The sequence below is a fragment of the Protomyctophum parallelum genome (genome assembly GCF_964188405.1).
Source record: "Protomyctophum parallelum genome assembly, chromosome: 14".
Classification (NCBI taxonomy): domain Eukaryota; kingdom Metazoa; phylum Chordata; class Actinopteri; order Myctophiformes; family Myctophidae; genus Protomyctophum; species Protomyctophum parallelum.
In genome coordinates, this window is record NC_139709.1 from 7,821,533 (window position 1) to 7,838,630 (window position 17,098).

Genomic DNA, 17,098 nt, shown 5'->3' on the forward strand with positions numbered 1-17,098 from the left:
GCGAAGACAGCCAGACTGTATTTTGATTCACCCCATATTATAATTCGTACGACAGTGTCGCGCTGCAAAAATAGTCCATCCACAAGCGTGTGTGAGTGTTTAAGATATTATTATAATTAGCTTATAATGCCATGCCCAAAATGGGGCCCAAAATGTGGTTGTCATTATGTTGAAAGAGGTTAAAAGTTGAGAAAAAATGAATGTACGTTTGTTTTTTGTTTGTTTTCTTTTGCTCCACCCCTATAGAAACCAGTGCATCAGGTTCAGTGTAGCATGCACTTCCAAGTTCCAATTCCTTCTAATTGGAATTCCTAAAATCCACTGCCCTCAGCTCTCGTTTCTCTGGCCTTTGGGTCATGAAAAGTGCTAAAAATCCACTGCCCTCCCTTCTAGCTTCTGTGGCCTTTGGGTCATGAAAAGGTCTAAAAGTCCAATTCCCTTGCCTCTGGCTTCTCTGACCTTTGAGTCACAAACCTATAGCCTACTAACTGGAATTCCGGTGATCTACTACGCCCTACATTCTACAGCACAGGGCCCCGTGGAGGAGGAGACACTTCCAATGTCACTCATAGGCACTCCTAAGAATGGTTGCTGGGATCAACTCTGTGGCAGACGGTACACTACCACACAGACAAGAAATGGCTTCTTTAACCACCAGGCCATCTTGATCCCCAACACACCTCTACACAACCACATAGTATTGGAAAATGTACCAGTCTTAGAAAGGAATATAATTATAGAGACCTCAACTTAGCCAGTTATGGATAAAGGGTTGATAAGGCTTTTTATTGAGTTTTTTTTTTAGGGATTGATGATAATGGTGAAGAGGCTATGATGAAATGGGACATATACTTGACAAAGAAAGCAGGGGAAAGGAATGGCAAAGAACTACAGACAGGATAGAAACGGAATTAAACTTAACACCTGTAATGACACCAATGCGCTAATCTATGTAAACAACCAAGTATTACTCAAACAAAAAAAGTTGTGAAACCATATATTGATCGATGCCTAATTCACCTAGGACTTCAAGAAAGACACCGGCGGTCTTTACAAAAGTACAAAACACATGCCGATACTTCACCTTACAGTGTTAAGATCAAGGTTATGTTTCCATGGCATGCATCAGTAAAAGTGGATAGAAACTCAAGAAGAGGAAGGGACAACCAACAGTTGTCCATGTGCAAATAGTCTTCGCGTAAAATAGTCGGCTCATATCGCTGTTGGCTGCTGCTGACAGTTCGTTGCGGAAACAGTCTATGAATACAATTCTAGAAAAGAGAATCAGAGAAATTCACATGATTGTTTTTTTTAAATTATCCCAAGGGGCGGAACATCCTCATCTCAGTAAAGTTTAGCAACCATTCCAGTTGCAGTTCCCCCCGTGTCATTTTGGCACATCTCTGCGACTGGGGAGAAGCCAGTTTTGTCCATCTGAGACATCCGAGACATTAATTTAGCCTTGGGCTTCTTAACGGTGTTTTCTCCCTCCCAAACACATGGTTGAACTCCAATGGTGGATAACCATGCACACAGAAGTGGCATTAGTCCTCAAACAATTCCAGAGAAACCGGTATCCAAGCTACAGGCTAGTCTGTCAAAAGCCTCGTCAAAGTCTTCCCAAGTGCACCGTAATGTAGTATAGGCTAATTGGTAGCTTCCGACACGCTGTGCCATCTATGAGATATCAGGCTCAATCCGTCTTCGTTGTGAGATATTTATAAAATTACTGGGATGGTATAAGGGGGGGGGGGGGGGACCATGTTCATCACACGGCGGCCATTTTGCCCTTACCTCATACTCAGGGGGTATGAAGTAAAAGCAAAATGGCTGCCGTGTGGATAGGTCTATTGGGCTGTGGTGTGTGGTTGGAGCTAGCTGGCCTGTGGCTACTGGTTATGTAGTCCCACTATGACAATCTTCTGGCCCTGATCTCGGCTCTGAGCTCTCCTGACTACTTCCTCTTCCTCATCATCATCCTCCTCCTCATCCAGCTCCTCCATGGCTCCTGTGGGACTGTGCTCCTCCTCCTCCGGGGGATCGAGGGGGTTTATCAGACCATACAGGAAAGTGAAGAAGCCGTTTAGCCAATCAGAGCCGCCCTCCTCCACTTCCGCTAACCAATCCAGAATCTCGGATTCTCCCTGACCACCAACTTCACTGGTCAGGCCTACGCAGACGAGAGGGAGGGATGGATGGATGGATGGACGGACGGACGGATTGGCGGAAAAAAGAAGAGGGAGGAATATGCATGGTAGAGAGAGAGGAAATGGGAAGAAAGGTAGGAAGAATGAGTGAAGGAGACAGACAATGGGTGAAGGAGACAGACAAAGGGGCAGCAAATGACTTGAAGGGAGGATCAACAGGAAGAGGAGAGATGAAAGGATGAGGGGGGGGGGATGATGCAAGAGTAGAGGGGGAGAAAAAGAAACGAGAGGAAAAGATGGAGAAGTTTTAAGCTAAGGTTAGGCAGTAAGGGAACCAGTAAAGCTCTATACCAGACAGTTAGAATTATAGTGTTAGGCAGAGAGACAATGAGGGGGGGGGGGGTGTAGATCAAGATATATGTTTTAGAGAGCCAGAGAAAGAGCAGAAGGTGAAGAGTTAAATAGAAGTCTAAAAAGGCACTTTACAGCGTCTAGCAGCCTCGACAGACAGCAGCATGCAGCGGACGATTACGTTCTGTAGAGCCTCCAGCTTGAGGTATTAGAGCTAATGTCTACATTAGACGAGAGTAAACCTCTATATGAAGGAGAATATAAGGAGGATTTAAAAAGAAAAGAGTGAGAAAGCACACTACGGTATATGAAGCCCAGATGGGATCATGCAGCGTTGAGCTAAGGTGGAGCTGAAGCAGCAGTGATAGGCTCTCTTGCCAACAGGCATAACGTTGTAGCTTGATTGAAAGCGTGAGAGAGAGTGAGACAGATAGAAGAAATAAATAGACGGGCAGTACTGAAAAAACACCTCTTTTGTGTGGCACAGAGAGAGCACGGAGTGTGACAAAACGTTGAATTCTTTGCCGTTTCGTGTTAGTAAGGGCTCTTCAAAATAATCCCAACTCCTCTACAGATGCAGAGCACTGCTATATGGCATCGAACGCTATATTCTCATTATGCAAAGTTCTGAAAACAAAAATAATAATAAACCCCTAGAACCAACTAGAGTCAATGTAGTGACTTTAGAGATAGTGAGCCTATTTCAGCATTACTGTACTGATGAGAAAATACCTGTTAATTCCCATGCAAAGGGAAGCCTGGGTCTCCATGTTAAACCATGCTATCAACTCAACAACTGATGCTTCTATGGTGGTTCTATTAAAAAACGCCAGAGAACATTTAGCACAAAAAATGGTAATCTCTTTACGGGCAAGAGGAACTTTTTTTTTAAATATATTAGGTATATATATATAATTATTATTGTCCATAAAACCTCTTTTGCTGCATTCTTCACAACCTGTTTTTTGTTGGCAAATGTGTTGTGTGTCTGGAAGACAAGTGTGATGTAGTTTACACTGTGATTTGTGTTGGACTAGTGCACTTCCGACAGAAAGCAGGATGGATTCTGTCCTCCCATGTGATCATGCAACATGCAGAAGATTTTTTCACAAACCCGAGTGTATTCAAGGCAACTGGGAAGTTTCTCGCCTCCAAGCCAGCAGGATGAATAAGGAGAGGATTGCAGTGTCATCACAAGAGTCTGAACATGTAATATACCCCCCCCCCCCCCCCCCCCCCCCCCCGTTTAGAACCACACACACACGCACGGACGCACCACTGCCTTCTCCGTGGGCTGGAAAGTTCACAGTTGTCATGAACACCGTCTTTGAGCATCACACAGAGCAGAGGTGCTACCCAAAAAAATTACCACTTGAAATCGGCAACCACGGCTCACAGAATTAAATGATAGATAAATGAACAATTAACATAACAGAATAAACACTTAGTCATCCGTATGACTGGTGTGTTCAGTCGGGCAGGTTTGGGGTGAAATCTACTTTGATAGCAATCGAAATATATATTTTTTAAATAAACCGCAAATATTCCAAAACCCATGTTTTAAACTTACCAAGGCTATATGGCTATATGTCAACTTTTGAATTTACTTTTTAATTACAACCCAAACCTGAGAGCTAGTTTGTTCTTCAATCTGGGATCAAGGCACATCATGTCCTTGTTACTATTGCAGCAGTTTGTCCCAGGCTGTCTTGGCCTATAAAAAAGGGGTCCGTTTGTCTTGCTCGTTTTCTACTACTCAAATTAGTTTTTTGTCATTCAGCAATAAGTTATTGGAATCAAACCACCTCAAGTCAACAACAACAACAACACAAGAGTAAGTCATGCAAGAGAAAACCCAAATCAAACATTTCCTTTGACACACATTATGCACACACTGCATCAGCGGCCTGCAGAAACCACTCCTTTCAGATTTTGTCATTTATCTGCAAATATGCAGCTTCTCATCTGTAAAATATGTTTTGTGGTATAGAGCACAAAAGAGTTCAAAAGTCGTCTTTTTGTGTCAACTCCTCTACTGCAGGACACTGATGATGTCAGAACAAAACATTTGTTATAATTCCAGATGAATCAAACTTGCCTAGGAGAACCTTAGCATCCTCCACATCAAAATCACCATCGCCGTCAGTATCGTACGCCACGAGTTTACCTACAGCAGGGTAGCCAGGAACATGTAAAACATTTAACATTAGTTTTAACAGTTACCACTAATGGACTAAAGTCTAAAGTCCATCGTTTGACATGATTAACTATGGAATGGGATGAGATGAGTTGGGATACCCGTTGTGTTTGTTAAGTCATCAATTTTTTTGTCAGGCACTTTATGCCACATCAAGTTTCAACGTGTCTGAAGAGTATAGTTTTGGGGAAACCTAAGCCAAATTCCTTCCCAATAACCGAATCTGCAACTACTTTGAAGGGCTAGAAAATGCCAGTTCAGTTCACTGAACTTCTAACATAATACCCTACATTTCTAAATATGATGGAATTACAATCTAGGGAGTAAAATAGATGATATGTTGGGCACTGTCGGGTACAGTTATTACGGGATACTGTGGGATATAGAAGGTCTACTTGTGAATCTTGAATAGAACAACATTACTAATTTTAGACTACTACTACGGAACTCATTGAGGACTTGAAAATAAACTTTTAAATCTAATTTGGAAACTAGTCAATCTAATTTGTAGCCGTGCTACAGCTTGGCAACTGCCGTACAAGCTAGAGTAGAGGAATTAGACCACGGAGGAGGATGACGGTGGACATGACATGAGACATTGAGACAGGAGCCCTTTTTACCTTGCAAAGCTTCGGACAGGTTAATTTGTAAGTCCTTAGCCTTGTCTGCATGCAGCATTCAGAGAGAAAACAAAACAGACATATTGGAATTGAAGCAAATAGGAAAACACGAAACAAAAGATTGATAATTCAGAGGATAAACAGTAGATTACGAAAACACAGAACGTCATTCTGAACCAATTGATAGGCGTTAATTGTGACAATACCGTAGGCATGACACTCACATGCAACAGAAGAACTACTACGCATTGACGTAGGTAAAACGTTTCAGTAGTACATTGAAGGATGAAGTGAGAGACCAAGTTGCCGTAAACAATGCAAACATATTTAACAGAAAACAGTGACACAAAGCATCTAGCTCCAACATAATCCATTGTCAAAGAAGAACAACGTGTTTGTAGATATATGTGGATTTAAGAAGAGATGCAGCAGCTTTTCATCTCATTTCTATGACATGGCAGTTTTGCATCTGCAGCCATTTCACGGTGGCCATTTTGATTCCATTTTCTTTCCAGCAATAGATTTGGTTCAAATGGAAACACAAATGGCACGATAGCAGCTTATTTCAGTAATAATATAGCTATCAAGGCACCACCACAGAGTGAAGCTGGAATCACATCGATGAGGCAGAAAATAGTGGAACATCGAGTCTTGCCAGGCCAGTCTGACAGGACTACATGTTCACTTTGATAATTTGTCTGTCAGCTAAAAAGTGTTAGTGTGGTGAAACTGGTTGTCAATCAGCAATAACTGATGACTAATAAATCAGCCAAGACTGTGGTGAAACTGGTTGTCAATCAGCAATAACTGATGACTAATAAATCAGCCAAGACTGTGGTGAAACTGGTTGTCAATCAGCAATAACTGATGACTAATAAATCAGCCAAGACTGTGCGTCTGTTCTTGTAGGATAGTTGGTAGATGAATACTTAATGAGGACACACCGACAGCAGGGCTGGACGATATGGACAAAATCTAATATTTTTAACCAAATACCACAATGTCGTTATTGCAACGATAATATCAATAATGAATTGAATCGTGAGGTTAGTCTCATATCACACCTACAACGATGCAGTTTGCACTTGAGCTTTTCTGCACTTCTAGGTAATTTAGACACAGATCATATTTAATTTGACACCGAGTCTTTATTAACATCTTTACTCTTGAGACTGTGCTGTGGCTGCCGTGTTGGTTTTCAGCGCACAGTGAATTTCACGTGCCTTTTAAAGTTTAAAGACAAATAAAGTTGAACCTTGAACTATCGACGTATCGATTTATTGCCCAGCCCTGTCTGATAGTTTGTCAAGTTCACATTGAAGCTCTCTGGGTTACCTGCACAGCTCTATGATGGGCAACATTACCCCCATTCATCATATTCATCATAATGCATGCGTCTGTCTTTGTCCATGTAAACAGCTGTGCGTCTCCTTTTATTATGCACTGCAGCTGCAGATAACTCCCACGGTCCCACCTAGGTTGAACGGGTCCACGCGCCCATCTGGTGTGTGTGCACACACACACACACACTGAAGGGGGTTACAGTTGTTCCGATACCAATACCAGCATCGGAAAAGCTGCTATTATTTTACTAACTACACTACATTTATTCCTAGATCAGTGGTTCTCAAAACTTCTTAATTTCAAGGACCAACATGACTCAGTGTGTACAAACACTCTCTGAGTTACAGACCTGTATAAAGGGTCCATTGTTTTGAGAGCCCCTTCTATCGAGAAAGGGGGGGGGAGAAAAATGATATCAGTACATCTCTAATATTAATACATATCTAACATGGTGTACTCACCAAGGACCCCCTGGTAGTCCACCAGGTCAAAGTAGACCACGGCTACGGACGTCCACACTCCGAGCAGAGCCAGCACCATGAACCAGGTGAAGAAGCTTCCTCCTCCAGCTCCACCCTCAGACTTCTTTCCATTCTTATTGGTTACCGGTGGCTTGGCGGCATCTGGGGAGACAGAGACAAGAAACGGTGTTAAAAAAAGGAAATCCTGTTCCGTTTGTTAGGTGGTTGCCTTTTTGTGCTTGTTTGTTCAGTCCTTTGAAAAAGATAGTCCTATGTTCTGTTGCACGACAAAACTCAATTCATTCAAGTTTGTAATACTGGAATGAATGGTAGCAAAACATAGCAGACTAATAAGAAACAGTGATGAAAATATACTCGTGGTCCATTTGCATTTACATTGCTTCAGACTGTTCCTGTACATCTTTTGTTCCTATAGTATAGGAGATTGGAATTAGATCTGACTTGGCTATGGGTAGAGGCAACGGAGGAGAAATATAGAGAATATAGGACTTAGACAAGAGCAATGGATGGGCGAGGAGTTATTCTGGGTGCCGTTGACAAGCATTGTGGGTAGAAATAGTGTCGAGATCGCATGAACAGGTGTTGGAGAAGTCCGCTGCGTGGTGCGAGGTCAAAACCAGCTAAGGCACAAACACAGTGTCACACACACACACCACAATTCACAGCTCAAAATGCTCACAGTCAGTATTGTATGGCGTGCAGTGCCCATAACACGCATACTGTACACACACACACACACAGCACATGCCAAGTTGAATTAGCAGCAGTTATAAAAATACTAACATCTCAGGTTGCTCTTAGAAGTAAAAGGTTGACTTCCATTTTAAGCATTGTAGTAGTGTAACAAGTTCGTTTACATAAAAATGTATTAGAATGCATTCACGGACGACAACAATGACCACCATTGTACATGTTCCACATACTGTATCAAGACTAAAAGGTCTACAGGGGCTAATAAATCAGCCTCGAACCCTGAAGGCGGTTTCGTCCACATTCTGGTCCGTGAGGCTACGGTCTCTAGACGTTAGTCTCCTCCAGGCATACGCATGAAGCCGTTACACCATGCGCTGAGCAACAGCCATGTATATTAATGTGATGAACAACAAGGCCCCAACATTACTGCTACTATCTATGCTCACTGGAATATGTCCAATATGCCAGTGTCACTAAACGAAACAAAAACCAAAAGCATAAAGCAGAGCCATTATAGTTTAGTCAAATTAGTTTTTACCACCACGACTAAAACTGTGATCAAGGGAGGCTGGAAAGGTCACAGGCTTCCAGAGCTACCGATCCACGCCGGGTTACGATGGCCTCTTGTCCTTGTTCTGCGCTGGTCTAGAGCTGGTCAAGATGACCAAACCGCCATTCTCACCTTCGGTGGCTGCTGCGATCACCGAGTGGATCTGCGTTATGACGGGTTGGCTGGTGGTGGATTCGACCAGTGTCATTGGATCACCCATCCCTGCCGACGAGTGAACACCAACACACTGCCCGCGGCTTACCGACTGACCCACAAGGACACCGGCTGCACCAGCCAATGGAGGAAGAGTCCAGCCTGGTGGGTCCACCGTCTAGGCGTAATTCTATTTCCTGTGACCCTCCCTCTGGTCTCTCTCCTGTATATATGTACGTCTGCCAAGACAACCTCTCTCTGTCTGTCTGCTACTTCCCACCTGGTCTCCCTTTGTAAGCCCGATATGGCACTGGATGTTGAATATGAACTATTTATAGAACTGTTCGAGCAGCTGGCCCTGACACAGAGAGAGAGAGAGATGTCAACATCAATGGCCTCAGCCGGTTCAATTCCTCTTTGTCCAATCTACACTGTGCCTAGCTCCATTACATGTCCTCTTTTTTCCCCACAGAGCCGGCCAGCAAGCCATTGGCATACAGTGCCAAATCGGCATCGTCTGGCAAGCAAATCAACGCCGTGGTTAGGCACGTGCCATGAAGCCGAATGTCTACACAACTAACTGCACACTGGGCTTCAATGTAAAAATAATCACACCTGTGTGAACTGAGTGGTGCAACTCCCCTCTCCCCCTGCCCCTGCCTCTCTCTCTCTCTCTCTCTAATTAGCACTAGGCAACAGTGCAACACTATCTCTCTCTCTCGGTTTCTGGCACAACAGCGCCACTTTTGCCCATACTGGTACTCAGAGCCACACACAGTCACATAGGTTAACAGTCACGGACATTGCTGTTCTTTGGAGTGGTTGCACCTTGGAGTGGTTGCACCGCTCAAAAACAAAGTCTAAGACATGCAGGCAACTCTTGAGTCTTGGGGGCATTCTCACTGCTCACTTAACATGCAGTGAATGAAGAGCAGGTCGGCGTCATAGAACTCATTACAGAATAAAGGTTCCATGTGGCCTCAACATTAATAGTAATAATATTACTCAAGTCAAAATGGTTGCCTTGGCCCCTTGGTGTCGACATCTTTACATAGACCTTTCTAATGGATAGACAAACATCCATTGTCACGGCGCAGTGACATTTATAGGTTCCTGCCATTCAACTGCTTAGCAAATCAAATCAATGTCAGGCATTTTCACGGCCCCCCCCCTTTTAGCCTGTGGCATCACAACACGTCCTCTCTGGTCTAGGCCTAGTGACACACAGAGCAGGAAAGTGGGGGGGGGGGGAAGAGAGAGAGAGAGAGAGCATGCGAAGGATTTCATGCCCACCGTACCTCCGCCTGTCACAGCCACATAATTGATTGAAGCACATTTTACAGAGGTAAAGAGAGACTCCCATGACTCGTGAAGATGTGAGGTTGTGTCGAAATGGCACCAAGGACTTTCATTTGTACACCCATAGGTCCACACTCTCTGTTATAGAATCACTCAATATACAAGCACTGATTTCAACCAGGGCAGAACTACAAAATGCATGCAAATAAGATTCAAGGAGTCGGACACAGGGTTTCATAGTGCTGTATTTGTCATGCCGTTTACAACGGCAGTGTTTGAACTGACAAGTACAAATGAAGGAAGCCCCACCATTCGCGTTTTTTTCGTTTACTTATTTCTTGCACAAAGAGCAAAAAAGGGTTTTGGGACTTCCATTCCTGCTACAAAAAACGCGTATCAGATATGACATGTAGCCTAAAGGCGTCTTCAGATTTGATGTGTTATTATATAATAAGTAGTTTAATGGGCAAGGTAATTCTTTAGTGTCAACACAGGAAAGGTAGGTTCATAAAAAGGGTTGGCTGATGTCAGTTATCTAATGTTTCAATCAGTTAAATGGAATTATAAGCATCGTATATCCTTGTATAACAGCCTCATATGCAGGTGAGGGGGGTGGGGAGGCCAGGGCTGTATTTTGAGCATTGGAATTAGATTTAACACTCATATCAAGCTTTTAAATCTTATGACAAATATTGATATCGTTGATCTATACGATAACAAAGCCTATACGGGATTCTTTGTAGTCATATAGGCATGGGGATAAAAACAGGAATAGCAAGTTCGTCACCCCACGCTGAACAAAAGAACCTTTCTTCATTCTGCGTTTTAGTTTTTCCCTTTAGATATTACATGCATTTCCTATGTTTGTATAATGGAACATTTGGAATCCCCTAAAATATACTTTAGCATGTTAATCCTCCCCGGGATCTTGAATCTCAAAAAAAAACATTTGACAAAAAAAACATTCTGCTCCACTCCAGGTGGACATTCTAACATGTGGTACTATGGAAATCTGCATCATCTAATGCTAACCATGCCATGTTCCTCACATCCACGAGAGACAACACATTGATTACACACAATACCATCACCGAGGCCCCCATAGTGGTCCTCAAAACACCCCACAGAACACAATGGCTTATAGCTATACAACAGTACACGTGTACAAGTTGGAAGTGGGTGTGCCAGTCTCTCTCATATGCTCGAAAACTATCAAACTACTTTCAGGATGCACACACACACACACACAAGCATTTCTTTGCACTAAAATACAAAAACACACGGAAGACACGTACCGATTGTTGTACCGTTCGTTTCAACTGTAGGTTCCATGCTTGCAGCTTGAATCACACTTGCGTAGAATGTATGTCCTTTTCTCAAAAAATTGTAACTGGAAACTTTTTCGGTTTGTCCCTCCCTCTCCCTGAAGCCTCTCTCTACCTCTCTCTCTCTCTCTCTCTCCCTCTTCAGTACACATTGTTCAGTTGCTCTCCTTCTTATATAAGGGCTGCTGTTGTGGAGGAATGCCATTGCTTCAGCAGGCTCAAACTCACAACTTGCCCATCTGGATTTGATCACGTGCACACACACGCCCACATTTACATATAGGCTACCTACCCCCCAAAGCCCCCGAAACTAGTTTACTTGCGAGTGGGCCTATTCCACTCACATACAAACAATCAATAACCATTGCAGTACATTGTTCAAGGCTGCTGCAGTGAGACCCAAGATGGCTGACCCCCCAAATTGGGGGTCAGCAAAAAAGCCCCTGCTTTGAAAGATGTTCACGCGGGCACAGTTGCGCACACACACACACACCCACACAGCTGTAGGCCATTTTCATGGAATCCTGACAAACTAGAGTGTGTTCAGCGAGCCTAAACACGGCCCCACTTCTATATGCTTGCAAAATGCTGAGGGTTCATTAATTTCACTTCATCAGCACAATGAGCACATCGATACAGATGTGAGGAATAGATGCCGTTGATGACCTCTGCCTGCGTTTTGCATTGCGGCTACAGTACAGACAGCCAGAGACAAACAGCGAGGCGGAGGAGAGCGAGACATACCAGGCCATTGGGGGGTTTAGTATACGGATGACCTGGAATGCCACAGCAGAGTGAGTGGACCATGGCAAATCACACAAGCCACTAGTCTCAACTCTCTGGACAACAAAAGGCTCTGAACAGAACTGAACTACGCCTCTCACTCTGCAGTTCTTCTACACAACATGGCACGGTGCTGTACTCTTTAACCTACACTCCATAGCATGGTGCTGTACTCTTTAATGTCTAATTTTCTTTTGTGGGTAGTATATATATATATAAGTATAGACCACCAGACGAGTGGCTGCATTCCTTCCGGATCAGCATTTTCAACCTTCCTACCATAATATATTTATACATAATGATTACTTCAAATGTCCCATTTCAAATGTGATTATATGGACAAGAGAGAAAAAAAGTATATTCCTTTTATAAATACATTTTACCTCTGGTATTCCTCTTTCATTAATGCATTTCACTGCCGGTGTCTCTGTAGGAAATCTAAATCTAAAAGAAACGATAAGATGACTAGAATTGCATGATCAGCAAAAGGGCCTTTCTGTGTGACAGCGTGGAGTTTGCATGTTCCCCACGTGTCCCCTAGGGCAGTGGCTCTCAAAGTTAAGTGGAGTACAGGGACCACCCCAGGGGTCCTTGAGGGACGTTCCAAGGGGTCCCCAGCTAAATGATAGATAGTCAGGAATAGGAACCAAATGGACACACATGAAAGAAATCTGACCCGTCTGAAGTGAGTGGTGTAATTGTACTGTACTGTACTGCTGTGATGTGCTGTACAAGCCCTCCTCCCTTGCCTGTGTGTGTCTTGGTGGTGAACAAACGCTATAACGCTATTTTCGTGCTCGGACACAGCCAGGGACAGACCCAGCCACACACATAGCCGTCTATAGGAGTGGTTTCACCACTCAAAAGGTTTAAGAACCACTACCCTAGGGTAGGTAACCTCACACAAAACATGCAGTAATCCTGGTCTCTATGGCCAGCCGGGGCACCTGATGGAGTGGAAAAGGAACTGGTTGGAATAACGTGTTCCTTCCACACTCTACGTCCATTCGTCCAACCGAGGAAACTCCCCCTGTCGGGTTAACCCATTTTGGACTGAAGCCGATTCTAAAAAGCCTTCTAAATCCTGACCTACGTTTTCTGAAAAACTTCAAATATTTATATAGCAGCATCAATTTCTTGTCATTCTTTTAATACTGTACATATTGTACAGAACCCCAAGAGGGGTTTCCGTCCAGAATGGGTTAAAAGAAGCAGCTTGGCCTCCCCATGCATTGAATGAAGCATGGTGAGGTTAGTCCGTTTCTCTCCCCAGGTTTTCAGAGGGAGTGTAGCGCCCAGAAGAAATGTGGGATAAAGAAAAAGTAGAAAGAAAAATAAATGTTTTCCCAATTAATGAAATCACAGTACAGAAAGACAGGATAACTGTGAGTAAAGTTCCCAGCCAGGCAGCAGAGGCTGCTAGAGAGTGCTCTGCCTTAGGACAGTCCACTCTCACCACAGCACTCCAAATGTGGGAGTTTCTGGCTGCAGACCACTACAAATGTCAGCTCAATCCATTATCATCATCACCATACTATAATCATCATACTATAATTCACTCAATGTCTGTCTGTTCACTCAATGTATGAAACACTGTCGTAGCTCCTCAGTGCCTGCACCAATCGCCAATGCACCAATTGACTTTTCTTCAAACCACACTTTTTGTTCTTCCACCTACAGCTTTTGTACAAATCTCACACAAAACGGCACACATGATCTCTGGACCTATCCGATTAAAACACCACAGGCAGAATTGTCATTGTTCCTTATCGTTAGGCTGTAATCGGCGTCCAATGTTAGTGGGAGCCTGGGAGGGGCCTGTTTTACACAAAATGACACAAAATCCACCCCAAATTTCATTCACATGTCGAGGGTGGTTTAATCAACAGAGAGCCCAAAGCAATTCCATTTTCATCCATAGGGGGCACCGCAAATGCAGCATTTTAAAACTCTTATTTATTGCAAAAACATGCTTTTTGGGGGATAAATCCACTATGTTTGCGATAGCGTAGCCTACGTGCGCTATAACGAGACAGGACAATTTCCTCCCAATCAGTAATGTGATCTATTGCATAATACCCACACTACATAATTTATTGCATAATACCCACACTGTACATCATTTGGTGTTCAGAATCATATATTCAGAACAGGTCATTCTGACTCCTCAGCAGAAAAGTGTTCCTCAAAAGAATGCTTCTGCAGGCCTTTGGGCTATACGTCAAGATACCATGCTGCCAAGGGATTCAATGATGTTGCAGAGCTACTTTATATCACTATGCTAAATGCCAAAACATGGATCGTCTTCTGAGTCAACAGACTGTTCAAACACAGCACGACCACAGACACAACCAGTTCAACATTAATAAATGCTCGACAACCTTAAGTCATAGCTTGCCTTTAACAACACAACACACCACACAAGTAGAAGATGCAAGTTTGTCCGTGAATTCAGTTGAATACAATACAGCACCCGTGCTTACTAGTGCCGTGATGGTTATGGAAAATAGGGGCTACTAGTACCACATTACTAGGCCTGGCTACTGTAGACAAATTGGCCGCAACTAGACCTACTTCACTTTAAAATCACTTCTGGGGTTGTTTTCACATCCACTTTTGCTTGCGCGTAGCCGTGTACCCCAGACAGTTTTTAAGTTCCTTGAACCAATGTTTAGACCCTTCACTTTAGCCCACTGGACTACAAACACGGTAAGACTCACGTTCCTGCTTCTGGTGACTGATATTGTCCTCCTTCTAGTTCGAATGAATGTGTTCAATTACTTTATTTTTCCAAAGAATATACCGGTATATAAAGAATAAATAATAAAAAAAAGGTAATAGAAATAGCACAGACAGTATTAGGACAATATCAGCCACCAGAACCAAGAACAGATGATCAATGGGTTTGTATATGAAGGGGGCGTGGCAGGTAAAATGTAATACAACATATTTAAATACTAAATCAAGCAACTTAAAAAACTATCTGGGTGTTCACAAAAGCCTCAGTACACGATAAAATGAACCAAAATATACATATGAAAGTGAAAAATGTATTCTACTTATGAGGGCAAAACAAATTCTGCCAATGCATTTTAACCGATTCAGGACAGCACAAAGGTGTTCCCACCTTTGTGTTTTAAGGATTATGTTATACTTTAGCTGTTGAAAAATAGCAGATCTACAAGCTCATAGCACGGCACTCTGCCACGCTATGAGCTTGTAGATCTGCTATTTTAGAAAAATCGTGAAAATGTGGCGCAAATCTTTGAATACATTCTTTCAGAGCAAACGTTTTTAACTCAAATCTTTGCTTCTGGGGGGGGGTCCCTGGAACAACATATTTTCAGATGGGGTCAGTGGCCAATTACATATATTTTTGGGGGTCCTTGACATGCAAACATGAACGACAACTGTTTTTTGGCCCATTGAAAATAATGCATTGGCAGAATGCGCCATCATAGGTAGAATAAAAGTGCAGTGTGATCGTTCCCTAAAGATTTACTTTCATTCAGGAAATATAATTGAATTTGATGATGTATTTTCTCAATCTTGCATCATTGGGCAGGTTAATTTGTAGTATACCGTATCAGCCCATGTTAAAGTCAAGCCACGCAAAGCCCCATCACTCACACACATGCACAAACCAATAGGGGTGCAGAAATGCATCGATTGATGGCAATTCAAAAGCATCGATTAAAGATATAATTTTGGCCTCAGTAAGGTTGAACAAAATATGCCACTTAAATACATAAATGAGATGGGAACTTGAAGCGTGGTGTAACATCTGTATTGCCTATATGCCAATCATATATCAATCAAATGTGTACTGTAAATTCAACCAAATGATGCATTGAGATTAATTCACATTATTAAAATAGTCAAATCGCTCCATGTTGAGCTTAGCCGTCATGATACCTTGAATAATGCATTAACAACATTTAAGGTGCAGTAAGTGATATTCAACAAGCATAGTATTCAACTTTGCTGTACCACTGTAGCAGTGTGGTGGTGTTGGGGTTTATCTGCAGAAATACATTGCCTTCTGGCTGCATTTTGGTTGGTTTGTTTTGGTAGACAGGGATATCTTTTTGGAGCTATCAAAACAAACATTGAAAACTCCAAAACACAGTGAGAGCCAGGTGTGTGTGTGTGTGTGTGTGTGTGTGTGTGTGTGTGTGTGTGTGTGTGTGTGTGTGTGTGTGTGTGTGGCTGATGACTGCTGTGGTGGAAAATGTTTTTGTTTTGTTATGTAAACCAGGGGTTTTCAACTGATTGTGAACCAGGGACCACCACCTTGACTAAGGATCAACCTGGGGACCACTATTGTGTTGTATGTAATGGGATATGGGCTAAGATTAGTGCTTTCGTAACACTTGTTATGGAATGCATCTCATGTCTTATACTGTTTCTCAAACGATGGTCCACGGACTTAACTGATATGCAGTACTGACACATGTGGCCCTATATCTTGTTCTTGGCCCTATAACCTTTATCCCTAAACTTTTTTTTCTCCATATTTTACTATCTTGAAGCAGATCTACATCCATACAGGCTATTTGAACTATTTTAATCATAGTAATATATATATATATATATATATATAGTAAAAATGGCAAATACGTGCAAGATATAGCACATGATGACATGATTATATGGGCACATTTCCTAATAATGATGACTCAATCAGGCAAGCTGGTACACTTCTTGAGATTCTAACTGCCTTTTCTGTGGAATTTCTTAACCTCAGATTTCCCAGTAATTCTGATAAACATTGACGCACTTCCACGGAACAGTGAGTGCACAGATGTTTAGTGCACTGTTCCGTGGAAGAAAATACAAAATCTTCACTTTGCTACATTACTAAATGCATGGTCAGGGACCACATGCAATACCTCCACGGACCACCAGTGGTCCACGGACCACCTGTTGAAAATCCCTGATGTAAACTCAGGGCCTCAATTAAATACTATGCCTTTATAAAAAATAAAACAAACAATGAGTGTTAAATACTAAATAGCTGTGCTGTATAACTATATTCCGATTCTGTAAAATCATTGCTATAGTCTGTTATAGGTGGGTAGGGGTACAGGGTACAAGTTACGACATACTAACAGTCCGACATTAGTCCAGACACCCTACCCCAAACCCTAACCG

At 42.7% G+C, this 17,098-nt stretch overlaps 1 protein-coding gene across 14 annotated transcripts in view; it reads right to left on the minus strand.

Moving 5' to 3' along the window:
* Window positions 1-17,098, minus strand: part of asph (aspartate beta-hydroxylase) — a 43,766-nt gene that overhangs the window by 21,798 nt on the left and 4,870 nt on the right. For 4 of the 14 annotated variants that reach the window (XM_083782483.1, XM_083782484.1, XM_083782473.1 and 1 more), the window contains exons 1-4: window positions 8,517-8,831; window positions 7,121-7,282; window positions 5,316-5,360; window positions 4,597-4,665 (exon numbers count right to left, since the gene is read on the minus strand). In XM_083782483.1, the coding sequence (XP_083638609.1) occupies window positions 4,597-4,665; window positions 5,316-5,360; window positions 7,121-7,282; window positions 8,517-8,604 (364 nt within the window). In that variant the 5' untranslated portion in view covers window positions 8,605-8,831. Of the gene's footprint in view, window positions 1-4,596; window positions 4,666-5,315; window positions 5,361-7,120; window positions 7,283-8,516; window positions 8,834-11,131; window positions 11,286-17,098 lie in introns of those variants that run through there. The other 10 variants (XM_083782476.1, XM_083782475.1, XM_083782474.1 and 7 more) reach the window with 9 other exon arrangements.